Source organism: Rhea americana, unplaced genomic scaffold (assembly GCF_003343005.1).
Source record: "Rhea americana isolate MKP2758 unplaced genomic scaffold, rheAme1 scaffold_171, whole genome shotgun sequence".
Classification (NCBI taxonomy): Eukaryota; Metazoa; Chordata; class Aves; order Rheiformes; family Rheidae; genus Rhea; species Rhea americana.
In genome coordinates, this window is record NW_028185828.1 from 549,904 (window position 1) to 570,045 (window position 20,142).

A 20,142-nucleotide genomic window follows, 5' to 3' on the forward strand; every position below is an offset into this window, starting at 1 on the left:
AGCAGTCCTGCAAATCATCTCTGTTAGAGGCTTATTTTCTTTTACAGATTCAGGGTGATTGAGATTAGGTTTTGGTAAAGTCTAGTGCATAAACATTTCTATTGATGGAGCTGGARGTCTTTCTTCTACCTGAAGGCACATAATCAAAACCATGAAGTCTTTCATCCAGTTACTTCTTTATCTGCAAAAGAGTGCAACGTAAATCAGATGAGCCCTTTTTTATTTCAATCCAATTTGGGGAATCACTGTCATCTGACAAACAAAGCTACAGTGGGCAAGAGGATGATCAAGGATTTAGTGTGCTGGAACTACCCATGCTCATCTCTCTCCTCTGCTGTGGGCTTTCTGTTTGGCCTGTATGAGACATTAAGTCTCTCCTACTAAGTCCGTACAGTTTGAATGTCTTTGACTCACCTACTATCTACTCTGCTAAATGGCACAGCATGGCCAAAGCTTGCTATCCATGACACAGCACGGCCTATATGCCTGCATGTTTAATGTTCCCACTGGTGGTTTTGACAGTACAGGGAGTAGACTGGGCCAAGCAAACAGCAGGTACACACCTCTTTCCTCATTCATTGCCTCTTTCTCTCATCATTCATCTTCAAAATGGAGACAGTACTGCTCCCTTGTGTCGCAGGGGTACAGTGTGGAAAAATGACTTGAAGAAAACAAGTTACTTGGATGGTTCAGTGGAAAGGATTGGCTAAGCATAGGAGAAACTACCATCTGGAATGACACTGCACTGTTGTAGAGACTGGATGATCCAAAAAGCCTTTTGTTTGTTGTACGTCCCCAGTAAATCCTTCTTTTGCTCAGAAACGCAGTAATAACCTCCTTGAATGCCTCTATAATGGGAAAGAGGTAAAATAGCATTAGAACAGAATACTTGTCTCATTGGGACCATCTGTCCTTGTCTCCTCCTGAGCTTGCATGTAGGGGTCTTGGGGTTAAACTCAGAACTACAATGTTGTTCTCTGAAAAGCCACATTTTCAATTGAATTCTTTACCTCTTCCAGGGTTTTTCTCCGTGCAGTGAACCAATTTACATCTGTACTCAACCGTTTCTTTCTGGATCAGGCAAATTTTGAGCTCCAGGTACTATTTCTATGTTTTATGGACTTTGTATTGGACCGTACTGATTCTTGAACGCAAATCCCAGTGTTACTGGATTTGTTGATATGGAGGATGCGAGTAGAAATATCCGTATAGTCTTGCACAGAAAAGCAGCTGAATGCAAGCCAGTTCTGAATTGCTTCATGCAGCAACGAGCACAAGCAAATGTAACTGTTGCAGGCATGCCAGCTAACACTGAGTTACGCGTGACTAGTTGAGAACAAAATTTGTGTAGACGTACCCATTGCCATTTTCTCTAGATGCAAAGTCTAAGCTAAAATGAGTGAAAAATTCTAAGTTGATACATGCGGCTTGCTTGCTTGTTATGGCTGAGAATGCTGACTCAGCCATGTTACACTGCCTGTAAGTATACTTGCTTCCTCGTTAACACTTACCCAAGAGACTGCAGCCTTTGGGGCTGGCTAGCTTTTTTGTGCCAGTTGTTACTTTTCCTTTGTCTTCTCCTATTTTAGACTTGTTTCTCTTCCACAGCTCTGGAATAACTATTTCCATTTGGCAGTGGCCTTTCTCACTCATGAATCCCTCCAGTTGGAGACCTTCTCACAAGCTAAACGCAACAAAATTATCAAGAAGTGAGTTTGTGTTAAAAAGTGGCCAGGCCTTTTTTGCTTTTAAGAAACTGTATTTCTGCTTCTCCAGATACACATTACGCAATTTTCAAGTGAGATGAAGCATGCCCTGGAAGTGCATTTGATTAGTGAATGATGATAAAGGGAGTAGGAGTGGCTAGCACACATGTTAACATGTTACATAATAGATGCCCAAGTCTGATTAGACAGACCATAAACTGTTTGAGATGAATTTAAGCATCTTGCCAAAAAAAAGACTCTCTACTTCAAGGTCTGTAATAGAAGGCTTACCATAGTTCCCAAAGCAATCCGTTCTGTGCATCCTCACCCATAACGTAAGGTAGATAAGCAAGAATCCTAAAAGCCCTGCAACTTTCTAGCCTCTCCTTTTTGCTTTTTCTGTTTTGAAAGCCAGAGCATTTCAGGGAGGCATTCATCAGCCCCAAAAGTCATGGAATGAACCTAATGCTACATGAATTGAAGGCAACAAAATGGTAATAATTTGTTGCAGAATATGTAATTTGTAGTAAGTTGGTCAAATTCACAAAGATACTTAACAATAGAATTAAGTGCCTAAATACCTCTGTGGATATTGGCATGGAGTTCCGTTAAAACATGCATTGTTTATGTTTGCTAGCATTCTTCTGTAATAATAGAGGCTTTAGCAGTCCTGCTAATTAAATATTCTTCCATTCTCTTTATGTGAGCAGTTAAAGCTTTAGGGGAAGACACCACAGCAAACACAGCAAAAKTCTAGGTAAAATTGCATGAAGTGACAAGACTGCAGCTTTGTTCTGCTCTCAGGGAGTCTACAGTCTTGTGCCAGAAAGGCACATGGCCATTCTCTTTCTTTGTACACTAAGCACTGGTGGTGGGCAGGGTGAGGAATTAAAAAGGAAGGGTTGAACTTCTTACCAGAAAGTATGTGGTACAYGTGGTGTTGAGGAACCTTTTGGCAGATGCTTAGTAGGGAAGATAATCTGTAAGTCCCCCAATTCTTGTCATAAATGCCCAGCATCTTCAGGTTTATGGGTGAAGTGGGTTTTTTTGTTTGTTTTCTTTTTATTGTTTTGGGTTTTGTTGTTTAGGAGGCTTTTTAAGAACAGAGTTTTATTTTGTGGTGGTACCATTAAAGTTCTTCAACAGCTTTTCGAAGGTAATTCCAATGTATAGGCCTTTTCATCTTTTTATTTCTAGGTATGGGGACATGAGGAAAGAAATTGGCTTCAAAATAAGGGATATGTGGTATAATTTGGGTGAGTTCCATCAAAGACAGTTATCTTTATTTGAGCTCTGAAGTTGGATTTCAAATCCTGTATTTCTTTGCAAAAGCTGCCCGTGTTTAACGTGGGTGATATGCACATAGGCTCAGCTGTTTCAGAACACAAAGTTTCTTTTCTTTTTTCTGAATTAGTTTGAAAGAGCAGATCTYTTTTCCATGTTAGCTGATGATCAGATGATCTCTTAGAGATTCCATATAAAGGATGTTACACCACATGAAGGACAACAGTAGAGTTTTCCAGAGAGCCTTTATGGTTTAACAATGTGCATACAATTCAGTTCCTTCCGTTTTGGACTATTTCTGAATTTTGGAGCTGTAACATGTTAATTTCATCTGAAGTGGCCACTATCCGCATACARATTGCTTTCTAAGCAAAATGCTTGTCTTTCATTGCCTGTGTTTTATATGACTAATGTGCTTACATGTGGATACCCACACATCACATGTCTTCAAGCAGCCATGTTCCATTAGACYGTATCTGACTTTGTCTTTCTTGCAGGTCCCCACAAAATAAAGTTCATTCCAGCAATGGTAGGCCCAATCCTGGAGGTAACCCTGGTTCCAGAGCCTGAGCTGCGGAAAGCTACTATTCCTATTTTCTTTGATATGATGCAGTGCGAGTTTAACTTTAGTGGGAATGGAAACTTCCATATGGTAAGGGAGCCTGGTATGTTCAGTGCAGATGTTTCACAGTACATATTGGGCAAAAAGGAAAAGAGAGCATAAAAAAAAAAGGCCCTATTATTGTACCAGACACTTTGGGAAGTTACAGAGAAGTGGTTTGATGTAGTAATTGAGATGGAGGCCTAAGAGCCAGGACTCCTCAGTTGCGTCTGTGACTGTACCCTTGCATGAGTTTCAGTGGTTCAGTGAACATCTTTGTTTTCAAATCATTATGCGTTTGCACAGGTGTAAATACCCGCATCTAAATTGTGAAGCAATTTTGAGACCCTAAAAGGATACTCTGCAAAGTAGTGTCTACTATTTACATTTATAATAACAGCATAAATTCCCCTAAGTCAGATTTTTGGCTGTATAGGTAAGTTACTGTAAAGAAAACTGGTGGACAGTCAGGCGTCCCAACCTGAACTGTAATAACGCCACATAGCTGTTTATATAGTGACTAATCTCTCATTAACTTAGATTTCACAACATGCTTGTGAATATTGATGCCCTCATTATGTGATGGAGACACAGAGGACAGAAATGATTTGCTAGGGGATAGACAAGTCAAAGGACAGAGTTGGGAACAGAACCTGGTCCCTGACTTCCAACCCTGTGCTAATTTCTCTGGAAGTTACCATTATTGCTACTGAGAAAACACTAGTAAAGAAGGAAGAAAAAGAGGCTCCTCTCTTTTGCCCTTATGTTAACTTTTCACTGCAGTTTCTAAGGACTTTTTCTTCCAGCTTTCCTCTAGGGATATCAGACATTAACATCTCAGCTGGCAGGCAGGGGACACTCCAGTTATGCTGTAGACAGTCTTGTCCCTGGAGATGGGTAGGAGCCATCCATCCAAGAGGCAGCCACCTTGGCATTTCAGACTGTTGTCAAATGTGATGTGCATTTCCCTAAGCACCATACTCACACCAGCTTAAACCCTAACTTCAGTGTGCATATGGGGTCGGTCTTCCCTTGGGGTCATCAGTCTTTGGCACTGTTGGAGCCAAGGTCTCAGGGGCTTCTGGAATCAGTAGAAGGAAACAGGATGTGTGACATGGATTTTCCATTCCAGTAATATTTATATACTAGCTATAGTGTCTTTCATATTTTGGAGCATGAATGTTTAAACCTTGGTAACTGAATGACTTATGTACTTGACATGCTTGTACCTAACAAGGCATGTCTCCATGGCTAGACACGTATGATCACATGGCACTTAAATAGTGTAGCATAAGTGCTTTAATTAACAGCCACAACTGTTTATTTTGGTCCGTGAACTGTGACTTACCTTTAACTGAAGGTAGTAGTAAAGTTTCTTTGGGACGAGTGAATAACTATTATCATTTGTAAGCTGGTCATTCTGGTCATTACAGATGCTTCTTTATTCCAGCAAAACTGAACCGCTAGTGGATTGGGGTAGAAGGAGAAACGCTGCACCAGAGCATTGACTTCCAGTGACTGTAATATGGGAGAGAACTCATTTGTTTGCCCCGTTCTTGTTATAGTGGCTCCTTAACATTTTTATTCTGCTCCAGTAATGAAAATATTCTCTAGCTTGACTTGTAAAACCAGTGCCTGAAGGTGGAGCAGTTTGGAAACACCAGCCACAAGGATGGCTAATGTTCCAGTCATGCTCTTGWGAGTTAATATCCATTTAACATGCCTTTTTATCTTTTCAGTTTGAAAATGAGCTGATAACTAAACTGGACCAGGAAGTGGAGGGTGGCCGAGGGGATGAACAGTACAAGATTTTGCTGGAGAAACTGTAAGTTTTGTGACAAGTATGGAGGTTCTTCCATGTTTCCAGCTTAACTGGCTTTTTTCTAATGCAAAGAAACCCTCATTTGTTAGTTCAGTGAGCAGAGAGAGTGYGGTTGACAGTGATCTTGATGCTAAGCAGGTACACTGAGACTTACTGTCTTAAAATGATGCTTTTATGCTAGAGCACCAATTTATACAGTAATCCTAAGCTTGGGGATACGAGCCTAGAAGAAGGTGCCAAGCTGACAAAGGGATTTTGAGCAGAAAAGCTTGAGAACAACAGGCTTGGAGGCTAAACCAAAATCATAGCCTTGTTTTAGCACTAAAAATAAAACCCATTTTTTTGACTGACAAGGCAAGCTTTGACCTTTGGACCTGCCTAACCTGGCTATGTCAGGCCTGTGGGTATTGTGTTATGTTCTGCACTGTGAAAGCTTCTATTCTTGAAATGCATTTGACACTTAATTGAGTGGCTATTTGGATAACTTACACCGAGGTTCTATTTGCCACTACTCAGAACTTTAACTAAGTATTCTCTTCTGTCTCTCTTACTCTCTCTGGATATCATTGCAGTCTCCTGGAGCACTGTCGGAAGCATAAATATCTGTCTGGTTCTGGAGAAGTGTTTGCTTTGCTGGTCAGCAGCTTACTGGAAAATCTACTGGACTACAGGACGATCATGCATGATGAAAGCAAGGAGAACCGCATGAGCTGCACTGTCAATGTACTGGTATGGGGAAAGCTGAATTTGAATATGGGTGCTTCTTTATTGACTTGGCTTTGTGTGGTGTGATCCTGGGGCAAATCAGGTGCACCAGAATGAATATGGTGGACTGAATTTGCCTGACAAAATAAGTCACTGAAAAATAATTTTTGTATACTTCTAGGAAGGAAGCTATTGAATAAGAGCTGACTAAAGGAAAATTTCAGGTTTTTAAATGATTCTTCAGGCCTTTTCTGATTAATAATGGGCCCAAATTAGGCTACCAGCAATCAACAGCTATAAACCTTTGAAAGATGTACAGTCCAGAATCAAATCATGTGGCTGGTGTTTGTTTAATCTGAGGTCCTGAAGGCAGAAAAGATGGCTAGCTGATACATTGAGAAATGTGGACTTAAGTCTCCTTTCCACTACAGGGAGTCTGTGTAACCTTGGACAATCACTTTCTCTTTGACTTAATCGTGTCTCTAGAGGAGATAATACCCTTACACTAAAGGAATGGTTGCAGGGATATATGCATTTAGGTGGGCAAAATGATAACGAAGACCATTGAAATACCTGAGTGATGCCAAAGTTTCTTCTAGAGACGATTATGTGAATGCATGGTGGTTTACATCAATTTGACTTAGCTTTTCCTGTTCTTGGCAGAATTTTTATAAGGAGAAGAAACGAGAGGATATTTATATCAGGTAAGATGACTTCTTCCACAGACCAGTGCTTTTATTTCCCCTGATGTCCTGTACACTGTTACAGGAATCCTTCATATGAAATAACAATTTGCTTTTCGTTCATTTAGATATCTCTATAAACTCCGGGACCTGCACACAGACTGTGAAAACTTCACAGAGGCAGCATACACTATCCTCCTCCATGCAGAGCTGCTTCAGGTAATACATTAGAGGCCATTTCAGTTTCCRCTATCAGTGGATGGGTTTTTAATGAAGTGCAAACAGCTCAAAATTAAACAATTTGTCCTTCTCTGCTATTGTGTGGCTTTGCATAAGCTAGGTTCTAGTGGTTGTTACGTAGCTTCATAATTTTAGAAATTACACAGCGGCTAAACAGATGAAAGAAAAAAACAACCACCACGACCACCAAGAAGAACAAAAGCCATAAAAAATCCCTATAACATTACTAGCATTAATTTGCCACGTGGTCTTTGTGAACTGTGAGGGACCCATCTTTAGGGTTGTATTACTGTTTCTTCCACTTCTGTGTGAGCAGTTTGCATTGTAAAAATATATTAGTTTATGACATCTTAATCTGGGTTTAAGTCAGCCTTTGTTACTTCACATCCAGCATAGGTTAGAGCATGCCCATCCAGTTAGTATCTCAGTTGATTATAACATCTTAAGCCAAAATCATACCAATTTTGCAGATATAATAAAACTTTTATTGCAATTTTAACATGATTTTAAATGTGATTATAAACAAATTGTACAAGTTCAGATTAAATTCAAGTCACATGATATGAATTTTTGCATGCAGAAGAACCTTTCTGACCATTGATATGTGTAGTAAAAAGGGCATAATCAGATGCTTTTTCTGAGCAGACTGGCATGACTTAAGAATTACTGCTTACTGGTTACTTTCTACTAGCCATGCAGCTGAGATACAGTGTTTGTGTGTGCACTGCTGGTTTATATTAGTTAGCCAATCCAGCTTATATCACTGCCAACATCACCTTGATTTCCCTTTGTATTGATGCTGGATTTGTCTTGAGAACATCCATGCAGAAGGTAAGTCTAGCCACTGTAGGATTTGTTTATCTAAAATGTTCCAGTTTCTTTAACTTTACCTGTTTTCCCGCATATGCTAGTGGTCTGAGAAGCCATGTGCTGCTCATCTGCTGCAGAGGGACAGCTACTACGTCTGTTCACAACAGGAACTCAAGGAAAAACTCTACCAAGAAATTATCTCTTTCTTTGACAGAGGCAAAGTGAGTCTCTTCAGTGTTCCTATGGTTCAGTGGTAAATACTTGGCTTGATAAAGATAGAAGTTGTATTGGAGGGAAAAGCAAGCATGATTCTGCAACAGGTCTGATGCTTTAGACTTGACTTTTGTTAACAAGGATCAGTGTTCTAGCACAAGCAGAGGAAGTGTGACATAGGAGCTGAAGTATTAGTGTAGGAGGCTTCTCTGTTTTGCTGTTTAGGCATGTCCTTTCATCTCTTTGTCTCAGTTTTCCCTATCAAGAGTAACAATTGTAACCTTGCTTTGTAAATCACTGAGATCTACAAATTAAGAGCTGTATGACTATTATCATTGTAGTAAAATATATGGCATGGAGTTTTAAGGGAACGTTGGCAGTGTGTTAAAGTGCTACCTGAATTAAAATTGGCTGAATGTTTTATTTATCTTTCTGTGATGAATGAATGCTTTTAACTGAGTTTTTATTTGTTTATGCGCTTCCTTCCCCACCTGCTTTTTGGAGATGTGGGAAAAAGCCATTCAGCTAAGCAAGGAGTTGGCTGACATGTRTGAAAACAAGGTCTTCGATTATGAGGGGCTTGGTAATCTCCTGGTAAGGTTTCTTTCTCTGTTTTCAGCAAACTACTGGCTGTTTAAATTAATGTTGTTGAGCAGGTTAAGCCCAAAGCACATGTTAAGAACAAAGAAACGTACCCCCTTTTTTTCCTAAGCTTAATGCTAGAGGAGTATTTTCATAATTCCTATTTTTAAAAGTATGTATTTTTTGTCCTTATTAGCATGATAATATGTGAAGATGTTTAGGAGTCTTAGTGTTAATCAAATAAGCTAACATTTGCATAGTGTATTATCAGGTGACACATATCTCTTCACCTTGTTATTCTTGTGGTAAAGTTTTCATGTACAAAYGTAAACTATAAAATGATCTCTGTACTAATTTTCTTCTTTTTAATTTTTAATTTTTTTCTTTTAAGGTTACAGATGTAACCAGCTGTTCTTTGTTCTTTCATACGAGAATCATCTGCCCAGTTTTATTTCTGCCAGTTCTCTGACATTTGTCACCATTTGTCTGCTTCCTAACATTTTTATTTTTAATTTGTATTGCAATAGTCAAGGGTTTTAAATATTTTCCTGGAATCCCCCAAAACATGGCATTGTTCTGATGTCTGCATACCAGGAAATGAAGTTGATTTTGACCCAAACAAGTAAAAGAACAAATAAGARATATTCCAAAAACCCTGTAAAAATATTCTGTAGAGGAGAACTAATAGATCAAGAATTTTCATTGTGGATATGAACTGTAGTTTGACAACATCTCTGAGAACTAAAAAGTGAAAATTCTGGGGACCTCTTTCTTTTTTAGAAAAAACGAGCTACTTTTTATGAGAATATCATGAAGGCAATGAGACCCCAGCCAGAGTACTTTGCTGTTGGATACTATGGTCAGGGCTTTCCTTCTTTCCTCCGGGTAAGCATTCAAGTTCACGTAAGCATTCAAGTTCTGGAGTGGCAGGTTCCCCAGAAGCCTGAATGGATCAATTTTCAGCTCTTCCTCTGAAAATTCCGATGCTAAACTTCTTTTCCTTTGAATTAAACTCAGAGATCTGAAACCCTTAGGCATTTTGAAACATTTCAGCCTATATAGAAAGACAATTAAGGGACCAAATTCTTTGTATTACCAGCTTTCCTAAAGGCAATGTGTTGCAGTTGGGTTTGTTAAATGATCAATATGCTCTTATATGGACTTAGAATCTACCTTAGGTATTAGTGATTTTCAGAAAGATAATTATTGCTGTTAGAACATTTTTAACTTAACAAGAACTTATCCATCTCTTTTTGATCTGAATCAACCTAATTTTTAAGGGTGTAGATCATTTCAACATYAAAGCATATTGGTGCAGAAAAATTAAAATGCAAAGATGCTACCAGTTTGAAATCACTGCTAAGCAGTGAATGCATCTATAATACAAGTATCTAGCTGACATGAGTCAGATGGGCAGTGTGCAGCATACTAGAAAATATTCCTAGCTATTACTTAAAATCAAGGAACATTTACATTTTCAGACTAGAGTGGTTTGAAGCTGCTGATGTTAAGTGGAACCCAACTTCAATTAAAACAGAAAGAWAGGTTAGCATTGTGGAACTGGATTGTATGGAAGGCCTTCAGCTTTAGATGATGTTTTTGAATCCAGCCCCTTCAGAAACCAYTGCTGCTTGTGAAATGTGCTGATGTGAAATAAGCTGGCCAATGTCTAGCATTATTTCTGTGGTACAAAACTGCCAGCACAGCTCATYGTTTAGCTGTAGCTGAAGAGAGCCAGAAATGGAATGGAGGTAAAACTCATATCTTTGTGCACAGAGAGGTGTCTCAGTCCATGTCATATCAGAAGCAGACTGGCAAGAAGCATGCAGTTCGCTGCTTTAAGGAACATTTTGGAACACATGTTCTTTTAAAATCAAACCTCTGACTGAATTTTGATCTACAGAATGTGTGAGCTTGGAGAGTTTACAGTGACCTTGAAGGTGAGGAGGAAAGGATAGGTGAGATTCTTTCATTTCAGGTTGTGCATTATCTCAGAACACAAGAGTTCTGTGATGCCCATCCTGGAAATCACAATCGCACCACGACTTGTGACAAGAAGGAAGTCAGACTACTTAATCCTAGCTTCCCCTTCTATCCTTTAAAAGTCRACTGCTGTGTCTTTGATGCCTGTTTTGGGAGCCCCAGAGCTGTCTTACTGTCTGATCACAAGCCCCCCTAGTGTGACTTGAGGCATGGAGGGAATTGTGCACTCCCAAAAATGCATGATCTCACATGCCTAGATATKCCTGTATGTGTCCATATTGTCTGTCAGTGGGGCAGTCTGTGTCAAATACTGGTGAAATCTCCAACTTAGTAAATAAAACAGGCCCAAAACAGTACTGCTAGCAGAGTGTGCAGACCAGTTATGGCAGCAGCTTACCAGCAGCAAGTGTATCCAGTATATGTGCTAGATAAGTATACAACGTTTCACAGAAAGTAGGATAAAGCAAAATCACCAGGAAGTGTGAGCATGTTCAATAAAACTTGTTCGTGGGGCAAAATGAACTTTCTAGACAAACATGAGGGCCTTGGTCTTACGAGTTGCTCTGTCAGTCCATCCTGTGTTTCTTCTGTCGCTTATTCCAGCTGCCTTTTAAGCTAGGAAACAACCTTTGACATAAAGTAGACCTCTGAGATTACTCTGTGTTTATGTTTGGAAAGCTCATTCTCATTTGCCTTGTTTAATTCTAATTCTCTTTTTCTTCTGCTGCCTGCAGAACAAAATTTTTATCTACCGTGGCAAAGAGTATGAACGAAGGGAAGACTTCAACCTGAAGCTACTGACCCAATTTCCCAGTGCTGAGAAGATGACAAGCACTGCTCCCCCAGGAGAGGAGATCAAGTCTTCTCCTAAACAGTGTATCTTTTAGTTCTGTTATGTTTTGGCACGCTGGTCTGCCTCATTGTTCCTTGAATAGGAGGATTAGTAAACAACAGATCAATAAGAAAGGACATATTGCTCCTGCAGGTCTTTGAAACAGACACTGGGCATGACAATAAAAATATCTAGAATTGGAATAGCGAATTTAAAAACATACTGGAAAAGGAGAATTTGATGTTATCCGGTTTAAATGAGTTGTTGTTAGGCTGAAACCTTATCAGGTTACAGTTCAGGATTTCCTCTACCTTCTTTTTAAGCAGACTGTACTGACTGCTGTACTGTTTGTGCAGTCCAGTTTGGTATTTCCAGGTCAAAGAGGTAAAATAGAGACAGTGGAAGGGAAATACAAAAAAGGAGGTGTTCTTTCTACTTCCTTGCAGTTAACAAGGATTTGTAAGTGTCTACTTTCAGTTTCCCCCCTAGAAATTGCTTTCTAGGAAGCATATTATGTTTAATATGTTTGCTTATATTAATCAATGAACAGCTCTAGGGATAGATTTCTGTGGGGTTTTTGTTTTTGTTTTTGTTTCCCCCCCCTCCTTTCTCTGTACTATGTGGCAGAGAAGCCATCAGGCTTAAGGCCTCTCTTTTAGTTGAGAGTGTGACCAAGTGCAACCTCATGAAGATGCTTTAGATTTCTCTCTGTGATTTCAAGTCAATAGCAGATGTGCTGCTGGAAGATGTACATTAGTAAACACCAAGTTATTAGGCTTCTTGCCTGTGTTATACAGGCCAGACTAAAGAATCTAATGGTCCATTTTGGCCTTAAAAATCTATGTACAAAGGCACAGCTCAAGCAGTGATACCAGATGCTTCCCTCGCAATGAGCCTGCCAAGCACTAAATCCACATAGGAAATTAAAATTCATTCAAGACCAAACTTGGTGTCAAAAAATGCCTTTTCTATTTCTACTTTGTTTCAGCTACTTCCGTTGCATCTGTTTGTGTTTTTCTGATGTTTTTGGCTTAAGATGAACCTGAACTGCAAAATTTGGATCCAGATCTGAACTCTTCCAGAACTTTGGGGGTGTTTGGTTCTGGGTCTTTRGCATAGCTCTGTTATAAGGGGGAGCAGCTGCATGGTTTGGATTTGATACAGGTTCTTTTCTGGCTCTTGAAAAACACCACTGGAAAAAATAAGGAATTTGAGTGTCCAAACTATTGTTGCATTCGTCAGGGATTGATGGTTCTGTGGTGTTTCAACTTCTTGCTTCCCCCCTCCATCTCTCTCTCTCTTTTTTTTTTTTTTTTTTTTTTCTTTGGGAGGGGTGTTTGCTTGGAATCAGTTTCCTCATTCTTATGATACAGTGTCTTCTGCTTCCTTTGGTTGTTTCATAAAAGTGTAATGGAGGCATTAGTTAATCTATACAACATTTCAGGGAATGCCTGGTATGTAAGAATGTAAACTGGCTAGTCTTAGGCCAGTTCTGAAATAGAAACTSTATAGCATGCATAGCATGGCCCAAAGCCCAAGCTAATAAGTTCTCCTGAGAGAAGTATTTTAGCTTGGGCTTAGTGCTTGATCGAATGTGTCTGTGTGGTTTGGGGTTGAGATCTGGCATATATCCTGGCTATTCAATGAGGGCAGAATGTCCTTGCCTTTGCTTTAAAAATACCATGTAGAAATATCCTCAGTGAATTTAAGGTTCTGTGGGGCTACCCTACCTGCTAGTAAAACATTGCCATTTCAGAGTGAAGTTGTCAAGTGGTTCACAGAAATAATCTGTTAATTTGGGTCAAATTGTTTAAGCTTTACTTTTCCATATGGATTTTTAGTGCTGTAAAGTCTTCAGTACAGTTCTTACAATGTTGTTCCTACAGTATTGTGTTTTAAGCTGTTATGCTTGGGGATATTATTACATTTTTTTTTTTTTTTGAATTTCTATCAAGGATCACAAAAAGCAAAAGCTGAAGTTGGTATAGATGTTTGCTGATAACAGCTTACATTCTTCAACTTGCTTCATTGTGCTTCAAGGGCTGCGAGGAAGGCTTTATYTGTGCTGGAAGGTTTTGAGACAAATAATTAGAGGGGTGAAGAGACAAGATAAATCCATTGTGAAACCTAGTCCAGCATCTTATTTTCTTACGCACAAGGTGGATATCTGAAACACCCGAGCATCTAAGAGAATGTCAGTAGTTGGAAGTATTCCTAAAGCCCTTATTTTTGGGGGCATTTGATTCATGACAAGCATACAAACCACAACAAACAATATAATGCCTGGAATTGCTGATGAACACCTCAATATTTTTCTTTAAACGTGACAAGAGCACAGGGAGTTGTTGAGAAGTTTTGACATTTGATGAAAACAGGAAGGATATTTCTCTCTATATATTTTCCCCAAAGGATTCATAGTTTTTCATCCTTAACCATAACTGCTCAGATGTGCAATGCTTTATAGTGAAGCCTGTGATGAACCTGCCAGCTAACTATAAAGACAAACCTGTTCCTGAACAGATCTTAAAGTAATTTCCTTTTCCCTCAACATTTACTCTGTATTTTTTTCTCAGATAACATAGGCACAAGGTGAAGTGCCTTTGTTTCTCATCTGCAGATTTGTTTCACAATCCAGTTTAAACTTTGTTATTTTTGAAAAGAAATGTAAGAACATCAGTGCAAGGAGAATGGAAGGTGAGAAGGCTCACCATTTCTTCTTCTTTTTTGTAGCTACTACAGAGCAAATGAGGTACAACAGTTCACGCACTCCCGGCCATTCAGGAAAGGAGAAAAAGATCCAGAGAATGAATTTGCTGTGAGTTCTTAACATCTAATTCTACCTACTTGGAGTGTTTGTGATGAAAAGATTGTTCTGTGTATTTATTATGATATCAGTGGTATTTTGAACTTCAGTGTCACAGTTTTGTTTTCTCTGCCTGTGGCAATGGAATTTGGTTATTGAAATGTAGGAGGAGCAAAGGACTGTACTTTATATTGCAAACTCTATGCAAAGCCAGTCTGGTATGTTGAGGGACTYCATAGCTAAAACTGCAGTGCTCAAAATCCTTGATCTAGGAGCTATAAATAYTGTACTCTGTAACTGCGGTTTCCTGCAGAGTACAGCTGTGTGCTTGGTGAATTGTGGATGATGTAGCTGTCTTTAAAAAAAGCCAACTTCTAACCATGAAGAACAGGTTCAAATTTAGGCCAGCTTTTAAGATTTGCAGTGGAGAGTGAGCCATGAATGTAGCATATTAGAATGTTTTCTTGCCGCTTGTGAGGCGTATTGTTGCTTACATGTTGTGGTTATGCATGATGCGTGGGACTAGCTAAATATGTTATAATCACACTTCTACCGGTAGTGGTCCATGCAGAGGAAGACAGCCTACTGTTGCTTTGTTGATGCTATTTAAATCTTGCTGCCAGAAACACTGAGTTCCATCCCAGTTAATGAAATGTGAAAATCATTGTGTCAATCCTGCCTGCTAGTGCTGGAAGCCTGGTTCCATGTTGTAGTGCAGGAGAGAATTGAACTAGAAGACCAATATTTTCCTTACATCTTGGAATTTTTTCCTTCTCTAACTAGACTATGTGGATAGAACGGACAACCTACACAACAGCTTATTCATTCCCAGGCATTCTTAAGTGGTTTGAAGTCAAACAGATTACAACGGTGAGTTCTGTGTGTAGGCTGGATCTCAGCCCACCCAATCTTTACTGGAGTAGAAAGTCTTGCAACATTTAGGACTACCTCTTCCCCTGTTAGATGTGACACACCAATAGCTTCTCCTGTAGACAAAAGCAAATGTGCATCTTATTTGATGTGCTTGTATTTTTATACTATTCTGGAGAAGCTGTACCCTAGGCAGTGAAGTTCTACACTGACTGTATCATGCACAGGGGAGTGATTACTTTTGTAACAAACTCCACAGTCAGCAGCTAGTTCCTACACTGTTGCCTCTCCAGGATTAGGCGTGAGGTCATTCTTGCGTTTATCTCTCTGAATGGCAAAGCAGTTAGAAGAAGAAGTCCAAAATTCTCTGCTGGAAACTACTGGGCTGCCATTCGTATGTGAGAGCTACTTAATGTAATATTCAGTGGAGGAGATTGAAGGTTTATTCTAGTCCATCTTTCTCTCAGGAAGAGATCAGCCCCTTGGAGAACGCCATAGAAACCATGGAGCTAACCAATGAGAAAATCAGCAACATTGTCCAACAGCATGTGTGGGACCGGAGTCTTCCTGTGCATCCTCTCTCTATGCTCCTGAATGGGATTGTGGACCCCGCGGTCATGGGGGGATATACCAACTATGAAAAGGTTACTTTTCATATTTATCGGTATCTCAGTCATGTGAGAAATTAGCTCAATTCTCAATTGTTACTCAGATTTAGTGTACGTTATAGCTTTATCTGCATCTATCTGAAGCTCAAAGGTAGAGAAAAGAGAATAAAAATGAGAGCTTTTCACTAAATTGGAATGTGGAAGCCCCCCACATTTTTAGTATTTAATTTCAGAGCTGTGCAATGCTGTAGAATTAAGGAGTGATACACCTCTTTTGGGTCTCATTTTTTGGTCTTTACAATGGTGATAAYGACATGACCCTACCTATTGGGGCACTGTGAGATGCATAGTTTACCCCAGTGAACAATGCCTGTACCAGAAATAGAAGCAAAATGGCTTGTTTCTTCATTATGCTAATACAGAATGATAAAGCAAGTAAGAATTTTTCTTTCTAGCAGATATTCTGTCTTTGTAGTGTTGCAACAAAGAGCAGCAGATATTTCAGAGTAAAAGCAGTCTTCACCACCCAGGTTTGTTTAACTGTTAGCATGGTGTATGTTCTTCTTTAGTTACGATGTTTAATTTAAGCTGTTTATTCCTGGTATCTAATTATGGTATCCCAGCATGAAATATATTGCTTATTTCCATACACTGAATTGAGGATGTTAAAATATGTTTTAATTTTTTTCAGATGTGTTGCAGTCACATGAAATGAAATGCAGAGTTAAATGGGAGAGGGTCTGATTTGTTTAGGGTATAACTCTTCTGATTCCAGAGGAGCCACATACTTCACTGGGGTGAATTTGGCTCTAAATACTCTCATTTTGTGAATTAAAGTTGACATAAAGTTTAGAATTACGAAAGTGGGAAAGCAGTTAAAACTAGGAAACGCAAAGTATCTATAACCACATCTGGAAATACTCATTTCTGGTTCATATTTTCCTATTTCAACTAAAGATCAGCAGAGAACATTTGGCTTTTGTGGGCGGCTAGAATCTTGAGTTTTAATTGTTTCRTTGTAGCCAAAAGCCAAAGTCTGCATTTTTAACATGGATTTTCTTCTTGCAATAATTAAACACTTTCAAGAAAAATCCACTGGGACCTACCCGGCAGTCCTTTCACAGGCTGACCTCCTCTTGACATTAGCCTATTTCAGAATCATACCAGTAGGCCTATAAACACTTGTGTGTACCGTCCAGTTAATGAAATGCAGAACTAAAAAATGTATGCAGAGGCTGAAATATGTCAGAGATGCATTTTAAAACTGATGAAAAAATTAAATATTTTACCAGGAAAAGAAAAGTTCCTCTGACTAGGAATTTGATATGCTTCAAGGCAGTGCTCTATAGCAGATAGTGCAAATTGGCACAATTTTAAGGCTTCAGTGCAGAAAAACGTACGAGCATTYGTTCAATTTTAAGCCCATACATGATTAAAAGTAAATGCATACAGAAGCATAGAGTATAGGTGCTTCATTGATCCAGAATACGAGTCACAATCTCAACAGTCTTAGTTCTACTAACTTTTCATAACAAGCCCCACACAAGATGATGTATGTAAGGATTTGAATCCTTGAGCTGAAAGAAATTGCGGGCAAGAGATAGCCTGTTCACCTTTCTGAAGCTGAGGCTAGGTTGTTTGCATGTGGTTGTATACTGTAGGTTATTAAATCCTAAAAATGAAAGGGACTTCTTAAATGAGAACTCTTGAGACTGGTTCTGGTACTCATATTTGAATGATAAGTAATATAACATTGATTATTCAAATCCATACTATTTTGTGAGAATAGAATTGGGGAAAAAACCACTTTTGTTGAAGTAACTGCAGTTTTTCACATATCAGTAATTTAAAGAATTTGAAGAGAAGTCTTTCTTCCCAGTTTCCAAGAAATAATCATAGTTCTTCACTTTCTCTTTCAGCTTTATGACAGGGAGAGACTAAACACAATCTTGTTATGAGGAATAGAGGCAGTGAATTGCTCTTAAAGTATCTTTGTCTCTTACTCAAAGTTAGCTGTGAAAGTATCACAATCTGTGATATCATCTTCTCTCTTTACTTTCAGGCCTTTTTCACAGAAAAGTATCTTGAAGAACATCCTGAAGACCAAGATAAAATTGAACTGCTTAAGCAATTAATTGCTTTACAGGTATCATATTGTGAAAGATGGCAAAGGTGTGTGAGAGTGCAGATGAGGGGGGTTCAGCATTATTCTTTTGAAGGAGAGACTGTAGATAAATACATTAAGAAAAAGTCTAGGTATGTGTACAACAATTCTTCTGTTTTAAGGAGAACTGTCTAAATTGTAAAATTGTGGTCTAGAATATTCCACTTACCTTGTGTTGCTCTGAATTGCTACTCTAGAGTATTTGCCAGTGTGGCATAGATTTTTTTTCCTTATGAGTCTCACAGAGTATCTATTGTCGTTTCTATGAAATCATCAGACCTGATATTTTGCCACTCTGACCATTGAAAGTTATCTATTTTCACCTGCATAACAGTGAAAATTGTCCTGTTTTTGTAATGCAAATTTCATCCCTGGGGATTATTTACTGGGTTTTGTATTTTTCCATACAACAATGCCAAGTTGAAGCTACTTCGCAATCGTATTGCTTTGCAGGCCAAGGGAGTGATATTCTGATATTTTACATGCTGTACGTACCAAAGCAGAATACAGAATCTGTATCAGGAAGAAGAACACATAGGTGTGGGTGGGGAAGGAGTTCACATTTCTTTGTAGTACACATACAGAGTTCAGAAAGACAGTCAAGTTACTGTAGCATACAAGTTATGAGTCAGTAACTTCAGTACTGTATGACTGCTTTTCTTCTTTGCGAATGTGAAACACGTGGACTTTAAATCTCTTAATTGCATCTGAGATGTGTTAATTGGTGAGAAAATTCTCTTGTAGCAGGAGAGCTGATGGGTCCTTTCAGAGCAAAAGTTCTGCTGTTCCTTTCAGATGCCATTGTTGGCAGAAGGGATTAGGATCCATGGCGAGAAGCTGACTGAACAGCTGAAGCCTCTACATGAGAGACTGATTGCCTGCTTCAAAGATTTGAAGAAGAAGGTGGAGAAGCAATATGGTGTAATAACTTTGGTAAACATATCTTAYTGTCTAGTATTTTGCCTTAAAAGAACACGCTCAAATACTCCTCTCCTCTTCCAGCCTGGAAGTTAGTGTTACCTGATTTATCGTGTTTGTCTGCAGCCTCCTTCCCTCACTGAAAGGAAACAGAGCAGGTCGGGCTCTGTGGTGTTGCCCTACATCATGTCTTCCACACTGAGACGGCTCTCTGTGACATCTGTGGCCTCTTCTGTGGTCTCTACATCTTCCACATCATCTGACAGCACTTCTTCCAGACCAGGTTCAGATGGGTTAGTAGTCAGTTTTTAGAAGTGACTTACAAGAGTTGAGGGTATGCTTTTGCCACAGTGGGTTATTTTATGGTATTCTCAATAGATGAGACTTCTGAATATAATTAGTCACCTTTAAAATGAAAAATTGTTCCATAAAAATAATAATACTTATGCCTTCAGAGAACTTTAAATGGAGGTCAAATTATTCTGTTTTACAGATACGGATTTTGAGGCACACATAGGGATAGATCTGGGAATTAAACCCAGAATTCTCTGCCTCTTGAGACCCAATTCCTTATGTAATACTGAGAAGGGATGTAGGGAGTGTACTTCAGATATACACTACTTCTATTCCCCTGAGATCCTGGAAAACAGAGGAGTAAGACTACTGTCATGTGATWTAGTTTATATCTTTGTAGATGACATTATATAGTCATATGGTGCTAGTTCCACCTACTTGTTTGCAGCTACTTGCATAAAAGGAGCTTCCATACATGAAGCCCTTTCTGCTATTGCTTCTTTGCATCTRCTTTATATTTGTTATTGCCAGGGAGTCTAGACGACTTGTTCTAACACAGCAGACTGAGTGGCATAGTTCAGCATAAAATGCTGGTCTTACRCCTTCTGCAAGTAGATCATGCTTTATCCTGTGCAGAAGYCATAATACTCAAAATTACTGGAGTACCTTAAAAGCAGGAATTTTACTGAAAATTCTATTTYCCTAGTTCAAGTTCTCTACAACAACCTCTTACACACAAAAAAAAGATCACAGCCTTTTCACAGATAATGCGTGAAATGACTTGACTGGAGTAATACTTCTTGTTTTTTCACTTTTTCGGTGTGGGCTGCAGATCTGTTTTGGAGCCTCTCTTGGAGAGAAGAACATCAACAGCTTCCAGAGCTGAGGAACTGCCCGTCAAAGAAGATGGTGATAACTGGATTAACAAATTTAAGAGGAAGGACTGGAGTATTAGCAAGTCTCAGGTTATTGTAGAGAAGGAGCCAGAAACTGAACTGACTACSAAAATGGTAAAAATAATAGT

At 39.1% G+C, this 20,142-nt stretch overlaps 1 protein-coding gene across 1 annotated transcript in view; it reads left to right on the top strand.

Annotated features, from left to right (window-relative positions):
* The window catches only part of DOCK5 (dedicator of cytokinesis 5), an 82,761-nt gene that overhangs the window by 53,950 nt on the left and 8,669 nt on the right, over positions 1–20,142 (top strand). The window contains exons 30-49 of the mRNA XM_085301027.1: positions 1,020–1,098; positions 1,609–1,709; positions 2,904–2,962; positions 3,488–3,642; positions 5,331–5,416; positions 5,986–6,142; positions 6,782–6,822; positions 6,930–7,020; positions 7,953–8,072; positions 8,569–8,658; positions 9,427–9,531; positions 11,364–11,505; positions 13,908–13,989; positions 14,192–14,276; positions 15,048–15,134; positions 15,602–15,778; positions 17,805–17,888; positions 18,702–18,839; positions 18,951–19,117; positions 19,951–20,128. Coding sequence (XP_085157153.1) covers positions 1,020–1,098; positions 1,609–1,709; positions 2,904–2,962; positions 3,488–3,642; positions 5,331–5,416; positions 5,986–6,142; positions 6,782–6,822; positions 6,930–7,020; positions 7,953–8,072; positions 8,569–8,658; positions 9,427–9,531; positions 11,364–11,505; positions 13,908–13,989; positions 14,192–14,276; positions 15,048–15,134; positions 15,602–15,778; positions 17,805–17,888; positions 18,702–18,839; positions 18,951–19,117; positions 19,951–20,128 — 2,224 coding nt within the window. The remainder of the gene's footprint in view (positions 1–1,019; positions 1,099–1,608; positions 1,710–2,903; positions 2,963–3,487; positions 3,643–5,330; positions 5,417–5,985; positions 6,143–6,781; positions 6,823–6,929; positions 7,021–7,952; positions 8,073–8,568; positions 8,659–9,426; positions 9,532–11,363; positions 11,506–13,907; positions 13,990–14,191; positions 14,277–15,047; positions 15,135–15,601; positions 15,779–17,804; positions 17,889–18,701; positions 18,840–18,950; positions 19,118–19,950; positions 20,129–20,142) is intronic.